The sequence below is a fragment of the Silurus meridionalis genome, chromosome 8 (assembly GCF_014805685.1).
Source record: "Silurus meridionalis isolate SWU-2019-XX chromosome 8, ASM1480568v1, whole genome shotgun sequence".
Classification (NCBI taxonomy): domain Eukaryota; kingdom Metazoa; phylum Chordata; class Actinopteri; order Siluriformes; family Siluridae; genus Silurus; species Silurus meridionalis.
The window spans coordinates 27,075,033-27,095,742 of NC_060891.1; the positions used below are offsets into that span (position 1 = coordinate 27,075,033).

At 37.0% G+C, this 20,710-nt stretch overlaps 1 protein-coding gene across 2 annotated transcripts; it reads right to left on the reverse strand.

Annotated features, from left to right (window-relative positions):
* Positions 1-940: 940 nt before the first annotated feature.
* LOC124389821 (C-type lectin 1-like) lies at positions 941-15,591 on the reverse strand. Of its 2 annotated transcripts, XM_046855338.1 has the most exons (8): positions 6,993-7,255; positions 6,273-6,457; positions 5,079-5,395; positions 2,944-3,012; positions 2,528-2,858; positions 2,024-2,356; positions 1,842-1,930; positions 941-1,671 (listed from the first exon to the last, which is right to left on the reverse strand). In XM_046855338.1, exons 5-8 carry the CDS (start codon positions 2,592-2,594, stop codon positions 1,567-1,569), a joined length of 594 nt encoding a protein of 197 aa, XP_046711294.1. In that variant the 5' UTR covers positions 2,595-2,858; positions 2,944-3,012; positions 5,079-5,395; positions 6,273-6,457; positions 6,993-7,255; the 3' UTR covers positions 941-1,566. The 2 variants fall into 2 exon arrangements, with proteins under 2 accessions (XP_046711294.1, XP_046711293.1); XM_046855337.1 differs by lacking the exons at positions 941-1,671; positions 1,842-1,930; positions 2,024-2,356; ... (2 more) ...; positions 5,079-5,395; positions 6,993-7,255 and adding an exon at positions 14,777-15,591 and having other exon boundaries at positions 5,752-6,457.
* Positions 15,592-20,710: the final 5,119 nt, after the last annotated feature.

Consider the following 20,710-nt stretch of genomic DNA (forward strand, 5'->3'; position numbering starts at 1 on the left):
AGACTAAAAACTGTACATATGATTTTTTAAATTTTTTTAAATACCGTAATTTCAGGACTATAAAGCGCATCCATATATAAGCCGCACCCACTGAATTTTACAAATATTTTTATTTTCAACATAAATAAGCCGCACCTGTCTATAAGCCTAGTGTCTACACTAATGTACTTTACACAGGCTTTAACGAAAGACACGTTACACACGGTGTAACGGGTGAAATATGTTGCGCTTCCTTTAGGAGCATTGTGGTATTGTGGTAGCCTGGCACAGCATTTTTCCGGTATTACTGTGTGTGCAAGACCGAGGAATATGTCCTTATTATTTTCTGATGCAAGTTTTTTGACTGACCCGTAACGCTGTTGCCAAGAATTATAAAAAAAGCACGAGTTTTGGAAACCTGTCTGTGCTTATATGATTTCTGTTGTAACTGGAGTTAGCGAGCTCTCCCTTCACCCAGACTCAACACGTTACAACGGCTTGTATCTAAACAGTAGCCTACCAAGAAAGTCATTGTTCACTGTCTTCCTCCTTCCTTTCACAACTATTTCTCTCGGGAGTTTATCTTTTGGCATCGTTGTGCGTTTAAAAATCAACACCGATGGAAGTTTTTTCTCCCGATGCCGTGCAGCTCAGAACACAGGTGAGGTGGGTTTTTTCGTTTCCGTTCGGAAATTTCATTGGTCTAATGTTATGGGGTTCAGTTTTTTGTCTTGATGTTTGTGAAACTGGGAAAAACCCAGGAAAAATCCATAAATTAGCCGCTTCGTTGTTTAAGTCACGGGGTTCAAAACATAGGAAAAAAGTAGCGGCTTATCGTCCAAAAAATATGGTAAATGTTTAAAATGAGGAAATGTACCAGCAACTAATGAGGTTATTTAACAACAGGTTATTAAGATGATTGGGATCAAATAGTGTATCTACAAATCTACAAATACAAGTTTAATATCTACATGCAAAGAAGAAGGCATGCATGAACATGATCCAGAAATGCTGTCATCCTCTCTGTGCCAAAGATAATTTAAAATGTACTGAGACAAAAAAAAAAACTGTTCTGTGGTCAGATGGATCAAAATTTGTATTTCTTTTAGAAAAACATGAACACCACATCCTTCAGACTAAAGAGGAGAGGGACCATCCAGCTTGTTATCAGCACTTAGTTCAAAAAGATGCCTCTCTGATGGTATGGGAATGACTTAGTGTCCGTGCATCTATTACAAAATCATGACTTAGTAGAAGAGCACAGTGATTCTTTTACAGATGGATCTCAGGAGGAATCTCAGTAGAGAGAAATACAGATTGATAGTTTATTTTATATAACATAGTATATGAATTCTACTTGATCATTAATAAAAATGGTTTAGTTAACTAGTATGATGAGGAAGCAATAATAATTATTTATATAAAGTTCATGCAGGATCATTTCGAAGTAATTGACAGTTTTCTCCTTCACCATCCCTCTAACAGTGAATTTACCAAATTCCCTGAGTGAATATTCTACTCAACCAAAATGACTAACGCCTTACAGAATTACAGCTATAGACTTGGAGATTTTCTTTTTCTATTTCACTAAAAGTTTCCTTTCTCTTTGTGAAACACCACTCTATCTGGTTTAATGATCCATTTCACTGTGACGTCCTCTTCCATCCCATGATCCTTCAGTTTCTGCTTGATCTAAAAATAAAAAAAAGGGCATTTATTACTAAATACTGCAGGACAGAGACAGATACAATCAAGTGTACAGAAATTGAACACAGAACTTGATTAAGACTAGGGGTCTGTTTACAGCAATGTGGAGGAGAATGTACATTGTAACTTGGCTCCTGTTGGAGGACGAGACCCACCTTCTCCAAGATGTCCTCATTTACTGCAGGATCGTTCAAGTCCTGATTGGACTGGATCTTCATCCTCACGGTTTGTGTTTTTGCGGTTGCTGGATGTTGAAATGTTGTAAAACACAGTTACACTTGAATTGTAAAAGCAGTCGGTGTTTAACTGAATGTTATGTATATGAGATGGAACATACCTGCGTAACAGAAGAAAGGCATGATATCAGAGCACTGTGAATCACCAGCCTCACCCATTTCTAAATAACCACAATTTTCATTCTCCCAGTAATTATTAGGTTCTCCAGATATCCAGGTGACATAAGAGAAGTTGGTTTGGTCGACCCACTTCCAGCCATCTTTAATCAGACCAATCCAAGTCCTGCCAGAGATTATACTCTGTATAAGAGAGTTTTCGTTCTCATCTTTTGCACTGGCCAGGTCTGTGTAATACTGTCTGCAGTAAGTCTGAGCGTCAGTCCACTCTACAGAATCATCTATGTAAATGTATCTGTCACTGCCAGTCTTTGTTTCTGTAAGAATAAAACATGAAAATTCATGAATAAATCTAGATAACTTTTTCTATTTGCTGTAAAGTAGTTTTTAAAAACACATTTAAGTTTAGTGCTCGAAACACACAGATCTAAATTTCCTTACAAGACATTTTCTGCATAATGTAATGAATAAAGTTAAATTTTTTTTACCATCAAAGCATATGTAGGGGTGATATTCATAACACTCCATCACCCCATCTGTTGTTTGGCCCTCCATCCTCCCAGAACATCAAACTCCCCAGTGGTTCATCTCCATAAGTCCAGTGGAAGCCATACATGTTCATGTACATTCCGATCCATGCATAAGAACTGAATTGTTGAATGTCGGCTTCATTCTGGAGTTGGATCATGTCTTCATTGCTTTTGATGACAGCCAGGTCGGTGTGTGTGGATTGGCAGTAAGATCGAGCATCGGTCCAATTTCTTTCATCCTGGATCAGATAATACTTGCGCGTCACAGACAGGACGAGGGGGACGGCTCCTGTAGAGGAAAGTTTCAATAGATTGATGCAATGGTATGACCATGACATTCTCTTTAATTAATGTTAGTTTCACTTTTCTCTCACCTGTAAACAACAGGAGTATGAAATGGTGCTTCTCCATCCCTGATGTTGTTGGAAAAACTCTCTTAAGTCCTTTAAAAAATAAATTAGATGTAAATAAACTTCAGCACAGTTACTTGTGTTCTCAAGATGATCTAACAGTCTCGGCCATCTTTGTGAAGAGCAACAATTCTAATTCTGAAATCCTCAGAGATCTTTACTATGAGGTTCCATGTTGAACATCCAGTGGTCAGTGTGAGAGAATTGGACTCAAAGCACTAAATTTGAACTGCTCTAATGCAAGATACACACATTTGTATGGTTGTCAAGCAGACAAAAAACAACAACATGATGAATAGGACGTGTGTCTTGGCGCGGTTACATGGCGTACAGCTGTTATCACTGAGGGTGGACTCACTTTTGTTGCCAGCCTTGTTTTTTTGACAATAATGGCTGTATGATCAGTTCTTTTTTAGAGGACAGTAAATCTGTACTGCTATACAACCTCCACATTGACCAAGTATCATTTCTGTAGTATTGCCCCTTGAGAAGATGCTAAAATAGTTGCTGAAATGTGAGGGGGCACTCACTTTTGCGAGATACTGTAAATTGAGACTTTTGTTATGGCGAGAAAATTAAATCGTGATCACAAGAAAACCTCTTGTTGATCACAAGAGAATTAAGTCAAGAAAAAAAAAGAATATTAAAATGCATGGCCTCTCAGAACTTCCACATCTGCCACTTTTGCCGCTTCGTATCTTTAGTTTTATTGAGAAAAGTCTTTTTTCATGAATGCGGCCGTCAGATCTGACTTAAATCTTCACTAGAATGCTGTGACAAAGGGAAAGTATTAAACATTCCACCTGACCAACACCGAGTTTGTTCAACCATAGGATGTTTAATTATTATACATTCAATTCTGTGTGTCTGAGGAAATAATATCAGAATTAGTGCCACGTTCGTTGTTCTGGCTTTTAAAGTGCAGTAAGTTAAACTGCTGTAAAAAAAAAAATATAGCAGATTAATATTCATTCTCAACTTTTTTCACTTAAATCTGTTAATCCACCTCAGTTCTGATTAAAACTACTACATTTTTTAAATTGCCAATTTAATGAGTGATGAGATATGGAGGAAAAAAACACTTAAATTTAATATAAAAAGTGATTGTGTGTGGGGTTTTTTGACGATTTATCACACTCATGTTGCTTGCTGCTCTTTTCTTAGTCGAATGACCAGCAGTATGGAAACTGTTCCATACAGCTCTCATCCATATAATTCAGAAGTGCTAGCAACGATAATCATTGAACAACAGCATTTGTGTCCATTCTAGACCTAACAGGGGTCAGTCGAGTGTAATGCAACCCATTCATTATGGCAAAAACACCTTTGATTGAAGGCTGACATTTAGATTGAATTCAGAAAACAGACACAATAATCCCTTTTCTGGCTCCATTTTATCCCATGTGTCAAATTTACAACCATCAGCCACTGTGCATGCAGTTTGGTCTTTTTCAAAATAACATTAAAGGAGAGAAATCCCTGTACAGAGACAGCGCAGGTTAAAGTGGTAAATTACCTGTAATTTACATACATGAGTTAATACTGTATGCTTCATTTATCAGGTATGTTTGGCAGTTTTATATGTTATAAATTCATTAATTTAAAATGAATTATTCTTTGAACAGAAATAAAAAATTTTATAAATATCATTAGTAGTAATAGTAGTAGTAAGAACCACCTGATGCCACTGTTAGACAAACTATTTATATTTTATACTTCATTCTTACAAACCAGAAAGCATTCATTTGACCTGCTAGGAAGGTAATACACTGTGAATCGAGCGAGTTTATTGTGATCACTTGCTTCTATGTTATGTCATTTAATTTATCGCATAAAATTTAAATCCGACTTTTTTAATAATGTGCACTGTTAGAAAGATTTAAATCCTTAATAAGCATAGAGCTAGAGGAGAATGTGTCAAAAAGGTCATCTTGCATGACATTAAATAATCTAAGATTAGTAAATTAATGGTTTTAACTTTTACATTATAGTTTAGAATATAAAATAAAAAGTTACACTATTTATCAAGCACTGTAAAACATTTCTATTTTATTAAGCTACAGGGGGAAAAAAAATTGCAGAAGAGTTTTGAAACATACCTGAAATGGTAAGAAGCAAAACAACCAAATGTCGAGAGGTTTTTATTCTCACTCTTCTGCAGTGGATTTTCTGCAGTATCTGGCTGTTTTCCATTTGTCGTTTTCAAGTATGATGATGTCTTGGTGTCTTTTCCATAAAGATTTACATATTTTAAATCAGAGTGGATGACAGGAGACAGCTACTGAAGTTAGAGGGCAAATTTTAATCCTGTAGAACCTTGAGAAGGTGACCCAGCGATGTCCACGTGACAGTAGTGTAGACCTCTTGGAAGTGCTACTGGCATGTGAATCACGGCTTGTGTCTTGGTGGTGATATACTGTATATATTAGCCAAATAAAACAAAATCATTTCGGATGGAAACTGAATTTGATGAAGCCTAAAAAAGTTTAAAATATGACATATACTATATTGACAAAAGTATTGGGTCATAAGTTTGGTATGTGATTTTCGAGCATGGGAAGATGTTCCACTAGATTTTGGAGTGTGCTTTTAGACATTTGTGACTGATGAACACAAATTTTTAAAAGCACACTCCAAAATCTAGTGGAACATCTAGAGGTGAGGAGACATGGGGTGCAGTCAGCATTCCAATTATTCCCAAAGGTGTTCAGTAGGTGGGATGAGATCAGACCTCTATAGCAGGCCACTCAAGATCTTTCTCTCCAAAGCATGTAAACCAGATCTTTAAGGCGCTCACTTTATGCACAGGGGCATCGCCATGCTGGAACAGGTTTGGGTTTTCCGACTTCAAGTGAATGCAAAATGAGTTCTAAACATGAGTTAACATGAGTTAATACTGAGTTACATGAGTTAACCCATCTAAAGACGTCCTGTACAGTTGAGCACCTCCAGCTTTGTGGTAACATTTTGGAAAAGAACCACATATAGCAGGAAAGATCAGGTGACCCAGTACTTTTGGTATTTGGTTTCAAATTGTCCAAGCTGGCTGTCTTGTACTTCTGTGTAAAAAATACAATGCAAATTTGTCCCAGTAATGTCAGCCATTTTATTTGAAAAGAATGTAGAATCCCTCATCACCAGCTCCATTACCAAGTAAGGTTAAGAGAAGTAACTCGAAGCATCCTTGATTGGGTGACTGGGCTCAGCCGTAGAGATACAGTCAGGTGTGGAGCTCGGACATTCTGTGGGAGAGTCATTGTTGAGTTGAGGTGGTTTGAGCATGTGTCTTCTACCTTTTGGATACTGGAAGATGCTTGGGGCATAGCCAACTGGGAGAGGAGGACCGAAGACTAGATGAAGAGATTCGACAGACTGGATTTTTATTATCTGGTTTGGATTTGCAGGGTATCCCTGTGGAGAAGCTGCGAAAGCTGGTCAGGCATCTGAAAATCTCTGCTTAGACTGATGTCCCCATTACCTGGACCAGGAAAAGTGAAAGAAAATGGATTAATAGATATAAAGATTTACTGCTCTTCTTCTTAGATACTTAGATCTTCTATGGGATCTCTTTTGTCTTTACTTGTTGCTACCTCAATGCTGCCTTTAATTAACACTGAGTTAAATTATTGATGTTACTATCATTGATATTTTCTTCACCACATGACTGGTCCATGTTGCTGTGACTTACTTGTTTTTTTGAGGACATCACTGCCGTCTAGAAAAATCTGACCTTATAACGTGTATGTAGTTTGTAAAGTGTCTACACTGTAATAATATGAAATTATCCAAAATATGTAATTTATCTCAAATGAATGAAAGAAAAAGTTGAAAGGAACTTTCTTAAAAAATAAAGACTTGGACTTCTAAAGACGATAATGTAGCTTTTTACATCTCATTGTCCTTTAGAAGTCTTCTGAAGCATGTGATAAACTGCACTGCTATATGTTTTCTTTCACACTTGTGACTTATGCAAAAAAAAATATATAATCATTGCTTTGTCCTTGTTCACCTACTTTCCATACAGATTTCCTTAAATCAAATGAGTCCCCCAGGGCTGTGTCCTCGTGTACTTCAGGAGGACAGAGAGCGACCAGTCTCCTCTGAACATCAATGGCTTCTAAGTGGACATTGTCATGAACACTAAATTCCTTGGTGTTCACTTGGTGTAAAACCTCACCTGGTACCTCAACACCAGGTCCATAGTCAAGAAAGCCGAACTGCATCTCTACTTTCTGAGAAGGCTAAGGAAAGCCCAACCTCCACCACCCATCCTCACCATGTTCTACAGAGGAACTATAGAGAGCACTCTAAAAAAAAAAAAAATTTGAAACTAGGTAGATAATAATAAAGAAAGAAAATAATACACATGTATGTTGAAGGTAAAAACCATCAGAAAAGTAAATCAATGGGATTGTAGATAACGTTGACTATGTACATAAAAAAAATGCTCCCAATTCAATCCAAGTTTAAACACAAGACTTGCGAGATTTATAGACAAAAAGCCAAACATGCTGAACATCCATCCCTGTTGAGCAACAGTGCATTAAAATGCATATTGACAAGTCAAGAAGCTCTTTTGGACAGATCAGGGTACAACAACTGTATTTTCACAGACACAAAAATGACACTGATTCCTGCAGTAAAACATATGAAATCTTAAGCCATTCTGAAATGAAATGAACCTCCCAGCTTCAGAAAACTCCATTGCAGCTCAACAGAACAATAACCCAAAACATACAGCTAGAATTACCCAGAAATGGACTTCCAGAAGTTCTGATCTGTCATTTTTGTGTCTGTGAAAATATTCCAAATAATAAACAGTGATGGACAATTGTGGGGTCTTCATTTCCTGTGCAGTGGTACCAATAAAATTGTCAACTCAGTACCGCTTGTGATCCTGAACATGGACATCGCTCTTGTTCTGCATTAGCGTTAGCACTAAATCAGAAGAATTGAAATTTACCATGTGCATTCTTTCATTAAATCAGGTGAAGCCCTTGCTGACAGACAGACAGATACACACACACACACACACACACACACACACACACACACACACACACACACACACCTGTGAAAAACAGGAGTAGGAACCGATGCTGCTCCATCACTGATGGTGTCCCTGTACAATCCTGCAAATTTGAATTGTTTACTTTCTTCCAAATGACTGAACTCATTTCCTATTCAAAACAATCTTGTGTGCCTTCAACACTTTCCCTCAGATTTTAGATTCAACTGAATATGAAATAATTGGAAAGCCAATGGTAATTTCTTTTATCAAACTACAATAAATAAAAATAACTGCATTCTAGAGATTTTCTAAATTAAATATCTTCAATACTGTAATCAGCCATTCGGGTTATTTATATAGAGAAAATTCAATCACGGTTCTGATCCGACTGAACTCATTTCCATTCAAAATAATCTTGTGTGCTACACTTCCACTGGAATAGAAGCAATCAATCCTTTATGATAGTAATATTTTTGATCATTATTAGACTTCTCTTTTGACTATGTACATTCATCATTTAAACTTGCAGTTATTAAACCACTGGTCGCAAAATCGGATTTTGTCTGTATGGCAGTATGATTCCTCCGTTTACTTCTAAAGTTCTTAAAGGTTGTATTTCCATTTTTCAGCTTATACTTGCAATTACATTTGAATAATCTTGTGATTTGGGCTCACAATACCGAAACAAATAAACTAAACTAACTAACTAACTAACTAACTAACTAACTAACTAACTACGTAACTATCTATCTATCTATCTATCTATCTATCTATCTATCTATCTGTCTGTCTGTCTGTCTGTCTGTCTGTCTGTCTGTCTGTCTGTCTGTCTGTCTGTCTGTCTGTCTGTATTCTGACCACCTGCTTGTGTGTTCCCCTGTTTTGTTTATAGCGGTACACTTTCATTCATTTGGGGTCTATTTAATTCATTTGTTAGACATTTGCATACTTAATAAGCAAATTGAGGGAACAAGTGAGAAAAGATTTTTTTACAATTATTAAACAACATATTACTTGACAATATAAATGATCTATAATAAGAAATAAGAAATTGGCGCGTCGATCGATGTGAAATAATTTCATCAATTAAACCATGAAGATGAAAACAATTACTGCAAAAGAGTCGCTGAAATGTCAAGCAGGTAAACAAATGTTGTCCTTCGATGTCCTTCAGAAGTTTCTGCCTGAGTTGCTGTTTTGTCATTTTCATGTTTGACAGCTTTCCTACTTTTTACAAATTTACATAAATCAAATGGATGGACTGACAGACGCCAGGAGAACGCCAGTGAACACGGAGGCCCATTTTTAACACTTTAGAACACTGACCCAGTCGACTTTAGTGCTTTGACATGATCAGAGTTCCTACAATAGCATGCCTTTTCACTGAGTGGCATGTTGTTAAGGACTTGCTCCTTGGTGGTGGTAAATCTGGAAGGCAGTCAAGCAAATCAAAGCATCCATTTGCATGTTAATGGGTTTTGAACTTGGTGGCACCAAAAGCCTCAAAACAGTTGGAGACTTAAAACAAAATTGATATTTGCACCCCTGCAGCGTTGTCATCAGCACCTACTAGTCATAGTTTATACCTGCATGCTAACTGCTTGACTGGTCCCACCATCTCTCAGGGAACAGGAAAGGCAGGAATTGGAAATCCAGCCACACTAAATTGCCACTCCTGAGCCCCTAAACAAGTCCCTCAACCCCGAATCTGCTCAGATGTACAATGAGCTAAATGTAAGTTGCTCTGGATCAGCGCATCTGCCAAACGCTTCAAATGTAAACTTCCACTTCATGTCAGAAAAGCCGAGTCCACAACATCTATAGGCCTCGATTTCTAGCAGTAGTTAAATTAGCACTTCCTCTGTGATTCCTTCAATCAATTATGATTTCCTTCTAACAGAATTTTAGATCATTCTTTAAGTCCAGTTTTGCAAGTTGCTCTGGATAAGCGCATCTGCCAAAAGCCGTAAATGTAAATGCAAATGTAAATCATTTGGGTTTCATTGGATTGCATTTCATTGGCTCGGTTCATGTGCTTTGCCCAATGACAATAAAGTTGAACCCAATCTAATCTAATCTAATCTGATCTAATCTAATCTAATCTAATCTACATTGACCGTGTTTGAAGGAGGTTTCACTGGCTGATGTTCAGTTTTAAATCGTTTTATTAATTCCCCTGGTAGTGCTCATGTAATGAATTCATTTGGTATAATTATTGTTTAGTTTTTTCAGGATATAAGTTCTCATATAGAACATTTCAATGAAGCAAACAATAACAAGAGCTTTGTGATGATACTGCGCTCGTCTGGTCCTACAAGCATCCTGATGGCATCGTTCTTTAATCACTAACACGTACTTTTTAAGATTATCTAAAGCAAAACAGATATTTATAAAAGCTAAAAAAAGATGTTAACATGGATATGCGGATCCCCTTCAGTACGACACTGATGCCACAACTTTTCACTCAGAGCGTTAAACGTTTCCCCGGGGCCGGTTCTGGACATTTGGAGGTCCGATTCCTTTCTTCCACCTTTCAGAATAAATAAAAAGCTCTTGAAACAAATATACGTTTAACCTTCTTATTTATACAAAACCTGTTATCAGTACTTTTATATCTTTACGTAATGTGCATATTAATTTCAATTTAAATTTAAAGTTAAATTGAAATTAATATGCACAGACCAGCCTTTTTCTTCTTCTTATTATTCCTTGGCCACTTGTTTAAAACAAAGAATGTCCTTTATTCGGCTACACCGTAAAATAAGAATTTGTTCCGTTTTCTCTTTACTTTAAAATGCTAACTTAAGTTCGTTTAAAGTTATAATTTAATTACTCACATTTAGACGGATGTTCTGTAACTATTAGTTCAACAGTAAAAGACCTGGGAGTTATTTTAGACACCAACTTTCTTAAATTTCTAAGCTAAGAAATATGTTGTCTATATCCGATGCAGAGAAGCTCGTCCATGCGTTCATGACCTCCAGAATAGACTACTGTAATGCATTACTAGGTGGATGTCCTGCATCATTAATAAACAAGCTTCAGTTAGTTCAGAATGCGGCAGCAAGAGTTCTTACTAGGTCAAGAAAATATGATTACATAACCCCAATCTTATCGTCCCTACACTGGCTTCCTGTTAAGGATCGAATCGACTACAAACTACTGCTACTTACCTACAAAGCCCTAAATGGTTCATCTCCATGTTTCTCTCCAGTCTTTTAACACGCTACAATCTGCCACGCTCCCTGAGATCTCAAAACTCTGGACTTCTAGTAGTTCCTAGAATAGCAAAGTCCACTAAAGGTGGTGGATTATTCTCACATTTAGTTCCTAAACTCTGGAATAGTCTTCCTGACAGTGTTCGGGGCTCAGACACACTCACCCAGTTTAAGTGCAGATTAAAGATGTATGTTTTTAGCGAGTTCTACACATAACATACATCACATCATAATCTTGTGCTCCAGAACATCTGATCACATCATAACCTTGTGCTCCAGAACATCTGATCACATCACATCATCAACTTGTGCTGTTAATATCATGAACAGCAGCTACGCTAATTCCTCTCCACTGCTTCTCTTTCTCTCCCCATCCCGAGGTATCCTGAGGTTGCTCCAGCTCCAGTCACCCCCCACCTCATTTATTTATTTATTTATTTATTTATTTGGAACCCCATTAGCTTCCACGAGTGGTCGCTAATCTTCCTGGGGTCCATTTTACAAAATCAAAACATCATATATACAAATCACACCACACTTTTTACAATATGTTATTAAAAAAATAAATACAATTCAATTTGAGTCATTACACTTAGTTTTCATTACAAATCATACATTTTTTCACAATCTTTTTAAAATAATATCTGTTACTTATTTGTCTTATACACATTGACAGTTGATTCCAAGCTACCGAGGATCTAAATAGTACAAAAAATAGTTGTGCAAAAGGAACAACTAAATCACCAGAGCTGACCTGCCGAGTAATATGTTGGTGACAATACCCACTGTACACCAATTTATCCACAAAAAATCTGGGATTATTTTTATAGATGGCATTATGCATATAGCACAGAAGACTTATCTTTACCTTATCCTGTACCTTCAGCCATACTAATGTAGTGTGTATCTCATTCACACTGGTCCTGTCTGAACAGCCAAGAGCTACCCTGGCAGCTCTATTCTGTGCAAGTTGAAGTTTTTTCAAGTGCTCCTGTGTAGCACTGGACCAAATAACTGAGCAGTACTCCAGGTGTGACAAGACCAGAGACTGGACAACTGTTCTCATGACTGAGGGTGGACAAAACGGCACACACTTCCTAGACAAAGCAATGCCTCTGCCCATCCTGGAAACAATATGATTTATCTGATCAGTCCATGAGAGCTGATTATCCAGCTTGACACCCAAGAGTTTAATTTTAGTAACCTGCTCAACCGAAGTTGTTTCAATAGTCAAATTTAGGTTACAAGGTTTATTTAACAAATGTTTAGTACCAAAAACGATACATTTAGTTTTGAAAATATTTAAAACTAATTTGTTCAAATTAACCCAGTTGATAATCAAATTTAATTGGTTTTGAAGGTTCAAACTTAAATTAGTGATTGAAGGAGATGCACAAAATAAACTTGCATCATCTGCATACAGTACAACTTCTGCATTTCTAACAACATGGGGCAAATCATTCACAAAAATTGAAAATAAAAGTGGACCCAAACAGCTGCCCTGTGGAATACCGCATGATATACATTTACTGTCAGAAAAACTACCATTAAAAAATACTTGCTGAGTTCTGCCATTAAGATAACTCCTTATCAGTGAAACAGACAGTTGTGAGAACCCATAATACTTGAGCTTTGACAACAGAATATCATGGTCAATTACATCAAATGCAGCTGTAAAATCTAAAAGTACTGCACCAACAAGTCTTTTATCCTCCATATATGTAAGCCACTGATCAACCATATGCACTAATGCAGTGTTAGTTGAATGGCCTGGTCTATAGGCATGCTGTGAACTAGTAAGCAATTCATTTAATGTAAAGTACTCTAACATTTGATTAAAAAGTAACCTTTCAAATATTTTGCTTAATACAGGAAGAATATGAATTGGTCTACAATTAGAAGGAATAAACCCTGCCTTATCCTCTTTAAGTAAAGGTACAATTTTAGACTGTTTCCATAGCTTAGGAAACACTCCGCTGAGCACTGATCTGTTAAATATGTGACATATTGGTTTGCACAAAATATTTGCAACAATTTTAAAAATTTTGCCATCAAGATGATCAGTACCAGGCGTTTTCTCATCAGATAAAGAGAGAAGCAACTTCTTAACATTGTCCTCACTAAAAGTATAAAATGACAAGGAGCAAGTTTTCCCTCTCATAATAAATCTAACATTGTCACAAGGAGATTCAATATCTAGCATTGTCATACAAGATCTTAATTGTTCTACTTTGCATATAAAAAAATTATTCAAATGATTGGCAATATCATATGGTTTACTAATAATGTCACCATCATTAGTCTCCATATACATATTCAAATTTTTTGGCTTTTTACACATCAATTCCTGTAATACTTTCCACAATTGTTTGCTATCATTCATAGTATTGGAGATTTTTTGTCCATAATATGCTTTCTTTTTTATGTTATTTAATTTTGTAGTTTTGTTTCTTAACTTGCGATAATGTGCTCTGTCTACATCACATTTTGATTTAAAGGCCAGATCTTTGACATTGTCCCTTTGCCTCATGAGGGACATTAGCTCTTCATCTAACCATGGAGCGCTGTTGATTTTTATAGATCTTTTCTGAAGAGGTGCATGTTTATCAACTATTTTACTAAAAGTGTCCATAAAAATGTCAAGAGAAGCATTTACATCCTCCTCCTGAAGAACTGCCGACCAATTTGAATTATTAATCTCATCAACAAACAGGCTGGGATTAAAGTTTTATACGATCTACGATACGTGATCCTTCCACCAGGTTTAGGAATTTTCATCATTATTGAAATTGCTATCAGGTTATGATCACTGCATCCTACCCCCTACAGAAACTGCTCGTGAACATAAATCAGAAACATTAGTAAAAATATGATCTATACATGTTGATTTAGACGTATTATCCATAGCAATTCTTGTGGGTTGTGTCACCACCTGTTTGAGATTGCATACATTAGCCATTGTAATCAACTTTTTATGTAATCAGCACTTTTTTGAAAACCAATCAATATTAAAATCCCCAAGCAGAAAGATATCCTTATTTTGATCTGAAACCATGTCCATATTTTCACATATTTTTTGTAAGTACTCTACATTTGAGTTTGGAGGTCTATAACAGCAACTAACCAGAAATGGCTTATTGAATGGAAGATTAATCTGTAACCATATTATTTTAATCTCTGCACATTAAATCTGATTTAATTGTAGCAACAATATTCTCCTTTATATAAAACGCAACTCCCCCACCATTTTGATTTCTATCTCTTCTATATAATTTGTACCCATCAATAGTTAGCTGTGAGTTCTCAAAACTGTCATCTAGATGTGTTTCAGATAAGGCTAAAACATGAATATTTTCTGTTGAACAGATTCTTGTGATTTCATGAATCTTGTTTCGAAGACTACATATGTTTAAATGAGCTAAAAGTAAACCTTTCTTTGACAAATTTACAAATAAAGATGACATGTTTACAAAAGAAAAAACATCAATGAGACACAATTTAAGTTGGATAGTAAACAGTCAGTTATTCTCTTTGTCCAATTGCAGGCCAAATAATGAGTTTATCATACCTTAGACTGGCTCTTTCACCTTTTTTTCTGGCTGCTATCAGTTTAGGCAGCAATTCCCTTCTCCTTTGCTGCACCACATCTGAAAAGTCTTCGTTGATGTAAATATTTGTGCTCTTTAATTTCTTCGCAGAAAAAAGGATGTGCTGGCGATCTTTAAATCTCAGAAACTTAACAACAATTTTCCTCTGCTTTCTTCCTTCCTGGAACTGGCCCATCCGATGTGCTCGCTCAATCTCAATTTTTGTACCATCGAGACCCAAATTCTCAGCTAGCACTTGTTGAATCTTGATTTCTAGACCACTTGCAGTTTCTCCTTTTTCCTCTGCAATCCCATCAATTAGAAGATTGGATCTCCTGGACTGATTATCAATGTAGTCCAACTTATTAAATAAATCATCCATCTCCTGCTTTGACTTTGTAATGCTGCTTTCAAATGATTTGATTTTTACATCAATGTCTATGTATCCTTTTTTCATATCTTCCATGATGCCTTGAGTGAATTGTAGGCTTGTTTTCAACTCCTGAACATCTCTGATGACACCATCCAACCTTTTTGTGTTTCCATTCATGATTATTTGAATAAAACTCTTGAAGTTTTCTTGTTGCTGTTGTAACATGTCCTTGTAGAATTCTTTCTGCTGATCCAGTAACTGGGTCAGTGTACTCATGGTCACAACAGCATCATCATCAGGCATTGCTTTAGATTCAGGAGGCATGATTACTCACTCTTACCACGATGTACCAAGTTGGATGTTAATGTGAGGATATCTCTTCAGGCCTAACAAGGCCAGAAGCCTCCAAAGCACAGTACAAAATGTTGCAAATTACAAAGTTCTTTACAACTCGATGTTTTCAAAATCCACTGTATATGATCAAAGTGCATATATTGAGCAAATCTCAAACTTGATGTAATGGTCCTTAATGCGATTAAGTAGATTTTTAGTAGATTGTAAGCAGCCAAGAACTCAGAGAAAAGGCATGGCAGCCATCTTGGATGAACCTATTAGATGAAGATTATGGTCCTTAAAAGTAAAAGATGTCCACAAACATCCCGAACCATCTAGAGACGTACCAGTGCCATTTGGATCCCGCTACATGTGTGGAGTTTTGACATTGGACCTCCTGGAGTGTTTAAAGGCTCTGGCATGGAGAAGCTGATGCTGGATCTGTGGTGATCACAAATGCTGAGCTTATAAAACTCGGAGCTACTAACCATATAGACTGTTTAAGACTGCAGAAAGAACATTACTTATAATCTTATACTCCAGTAATCATGTTAGTTCTCACTCTCCAGTGTTCTTACAAGGTCAAAAAATATGATCACATAACCCGATCTTATCGTCCCTACATTGGCTTCCTGTTAAGTTTCGAATAGACTACAAACTATTACTTCTCACTTATAAAGCACTAAATGGTTTGGCTCCATGTATCTCTCCAGTCTTTTAACACGCTACAATCCGCCACGCTCCCTGAGATCTCAAAACTCTGGGCTTCTAGTAGTTCCTAGAATAGCAAAGTCCACTAAAGGTGGTAGAGCATTTTCACATTTAGCTCCTAAACTCTGGAATAGTCTTCCTGACGGTGTTCGGGGCTCAGACACACTCACCCAATTTAAGTGTAGATTAAAACATATCTTTTAGCAAAGCCTACACATAACACACATCACATCATAACCTTGTGCTCCAGAACATCTGATCACATGCACATTATCAACTTGTGCTGTTAATATCATGAACAGCAGCTACGCTAATTCCTCTCCACTGCTTCTCTTTCTCTCCCATCCCGAGGCATCCTGAGGTTGCTCCAGCTCCAGTCACCTCCCACCTCGTGATGATTACGGACCTTGAAGTAGATGCCGAACTCACAAACATCCCGAACCATCTAGAGACGTACCAGTACTATTTGGATCCCACTTCATGTGGAGTTTGGACATTGGACCTCTTTGAGTGTTTAAAGGCTCTGGCATGGAGAAGCTGATGTTGGATCTGTGATGATCCCAAATATTGAGCTATTTTATGAGCTTCTGGTTCCACAACGTGAAATGACTGTATAAGACTGTAGAAAGAACATTACTCATAATCACACACTCCAGTGCTCATGTAAGTTCTCACTCTTCAATGTTCTGTATTGTTTAAAGATTTATGATCAAACTCTTGATGTCACCCAGATGAGGATGTTCCCCTTTTGAGTCTGGTTCCTCTCAACGTTTCTTCCTCGTAACATCTAAGGGAGTTTTTCCTTCCTAAAGTCGCCACGGCTGCTCATCAGGGATAGTAATAAACTTGAACTTGTCATTGACTAAATCACCCACGACTTTTATTATCGTGTTCAGTCATTTATTTTTACAGTAAAACTCTGACCCACTATTTGGGGGAATTAATATTTTTGCCCGCTTTTTACAGTAAAATGTAATTAATCATTATTATTATTATTATTATTATTATTATTATTATATTCATTATATCATTACTTCCTCCTCCTACTGAAGCAATCTAGACTATAGATATAGATTTATTGATCACATTATCTAATGCATTTAAAGACTCTAAATATGCACCATATAATTAAATCAACAGTGGAAGTGAAAAAGTCGAACCACTAAGCAGAAAGAATAGTTTACTTCTTCACTTGAATTTGTTTGCTTAAATTGTAAATATTTGGTAAATACAACAGCACAATTTATTAGAAAATTAACGTATGAAGTAGGCGGTTATGTAACCACGTATTTTACATATTTCTATATGATTATCAGTAGATGCTCTTTACTTTTATTATTTAGAAGTGACCAATAATTTGCAACCAATATTTTTTATCTGATTGATTTCTCGCCACTAAACTGCGTTCTCTCGTGAAAATGACGGGCGCAACACTACAGAGACGGAGGCGTGTCCTGAGAGTCACATAGAATACAGATTAACATGGCAGAGGTAGAGCTGTAACTTCCTGCACACACAACAGGAACCTCTGGGTTTATTTAATCTTTTTTTCACTCTAAAAGGCGTGTTTGTGAAAGAGACGTGTTAGAATCTGAAGGTTTTGAAGTAAATTGCTGATTTGCTGTCTGTCTGAACCAAAGAAAAAGAAGTGAAAAAGAGTTGAGCCAAAAGCCAAAACTAACTAATCAATCTACTTCACTTATGGCCAAGAGTTCTGGATAGTCACTAAAAGAATGAGCATGCAGATAGAGCTTCATTTCCAGGATGGCTGAGACTAAGCTTGAAGATACAGTGAGGAGCTCAGACATTCTGAGGATCAAAATAGAGAAATTGCTCCTCTGTATTAGAAGAAGCCAGTTGTGCTTGATTGGACAACTGTCTACTGTCTCTTGGATGCCTCCTTTGAGAGATGTTTGAAGAAAATCTAATTGGAAAAACACCCAGACAAGACCAAGAACAGAATGGAGGTTTTTTTTTTTTTTATCTCCTCTAGCCTGGGAGTAACTCGGGATGGATGGATGGATGAATCTTTCGCAGTAGATTGAGTTTCTCTTGTTTTTTTTTATTGATTTTACCAAAATGCTACCATAAAATACCTTAAGTTTAATTATTATTGTTGTAATTATTATTATAAAAATAAATCTGGGTAGTGTTGATATGAGGGTGCCACATTGCTGATAGCAACGCACAGCTCGAACCACATCGTCAAGTTTGCTGATGACACGACCGTGGTGGGTCTAATCAGCAAGAACGACGAGTCAGCATATAGAGAGGAGGTGCAACGGTAAACTGCCTGTTGTGGAGCTAACAACCTGTCTCTGAATGTGGACAAAGCGAAAGAGATGGTTGTTGACTTCAGGAGAGGACAGAGCGACCAACCTCCACTGATTATTGATGGATCCTCAGTGGAGATCGTCAAGAGCACCAAATTCCTTGGTGTTCATCTGGCAGACAACCTCACCTGGTCACTCAACACCAGCTCCATCACAAAGAAAGCCCAGCAGCGTCTCTACTTTCTGAGAAGGCTGAGGAAAGCCCACCTCCCTCCCCCCATCCTGTCCATGTTCTACAGAGGGACCATTGAGAGCATCTTGAGCAGCTGCATCACTGCCTGGTTTGGGAACTGCACCGTCTCGGATCACAAGTCCCTACAGAGGATAGTGAGGACAGCTGAGATGATCATCGGAGTTTCTCTCCCCTCTATCATGGACATTTACACTACACGCTGCATCCGCAAAGCACACAGCATTGTGGACGATCACACACACCCGTCACACACACTCTTTACACTCCTGCCATCAGGAAAACGGTTCCGAAGCATTCGGGCCGTCACATTTCTTTCCCCAAGCCATCAGGCTTCTCAATACACAGAAATGAAACGGAACACACACACACACACACTCAATGTGTGTACCGAACTGTACAACCTGGACTAAACACTTAACACACTCATCTCAATCCATTCCATAACCATTCATTTATTTATTATTTATTATACTCGACCGTACTACACTCCTTAACTGCTGTTTTTGCACATTTATCACTATTGTACTGTTTACGCACCTTTGACTGTATTATAGTATAATGTTTACATGCTGTCTTTGCACCTCTTGACTGTTCTTTTGCACTACTTTGTTCTGTTTGTCAGTTATAGTTTTTACATTTCCCCTCGCACAGTACTGTATAATTTGAGTTTACAGTAGGTTTACTAGTCGACGCTATATTGGTTTTTTTGTCTTGTGTTGTCTGTCTGTCTACTGATTTTTTGTCTGCACTAGGTTGCACTCGATGCACTTTATGTAGCTTGTGTTGTAGCTCTATGTTGTCTAGTGTAGCACCAGGGTTCCAGAGGAAGGTTGTCTCGTTTTTACTGTGTACCACTGTGTATAGTAAAATGACAATAAAAGCCTCTTGATTCTTGACTTGGTCCGTTTCCCTGTGGATTTTAATTTATTTATATTTATTTTTAAACCAGTGTGCTTCATTTAATTATTGGTCGTCTTCTACTGTTAATAAAAATATTGATCCAAAAATGATCCAAAGATTACAAAAGATAAAAAAGAACCATTTCTGCTAATTTCAGAGAATTTAAGAACTTCAGTAAGAACATTGGGGCTTATTCCCAGAGACTTCCTGCTTTCTTTCTTTTCGGCTTTTTCACTTAATGTAAATAAACACCTTTATTTTTTCTTCCATAACCATTTTCTTAAGTCAAAAGACATTTACCAATTTGATATTTAACACGTGCTTAACATCTTCACTCAACATTCCAAAATGTTCTGGGGTCACAGTTTATTGATAAAATATTTTAAAAAATAAGGGAGTGATCGTGATGAAGTTCCATCAGTCTGGTTCATACCACATATTAGCACCAACATTGAGAAACTCGAATGAATTATGAATAAAAATTATTAGCACCACTAACTGTCCAATAATATATAATTATACAAATGAGCAGTTGGGGTTAAGGGCTTTGCTCAAGGGCCCAGCAATGGCAGCTTAGTGGCGCTGGGATATGAACTCAACCTTTTGATCAGAAGTCATATTTTAAACACAGGTGGAGTATCTGCTAGCTCCAGCTCCTTCAGCAGTTCCTCTGTTGTGTTTCTGCATCTCCAAGACTTAGTTTTTAAAGCAAATGAAAGTTAATGAAGAAAAACTTAACATGCAACGTACAGTTGTATTCAAAATTATTCAACCCCCAATGCTGTAAATGGTTTTAGGGAATTTAGTGTACATTTGTAATTGTATTCAGAATGAAATCCTACAAGGACTTCTTAAAGAACCATATGCAACTAAAATGACATCAATTCGTTTTGTAATACAGTAGTAAATGTTTCTTTTGTGAATTCTTCATTGACATAATTATTCAACCCCTTAAAGACTACCACTCTGAAGAACAGAGGTTCAATGAAGTGTTTTCAATCAGGTATTGAAAACACCAGTGGATATCAGGGAGCAGCAATAAAGTCTAATAAGCACCAATTAGGCAGCTTTA

What these genes read in the sequence shown, in the direction of transcription:
- LOC124389821 (XM_046855337.1), bottom strand. Translation starts at nt 15,492, where the DNA reads ATGCCTCCTGAATCTAAAGCAATGCCTGATGATGATGCTGTTGTGACC.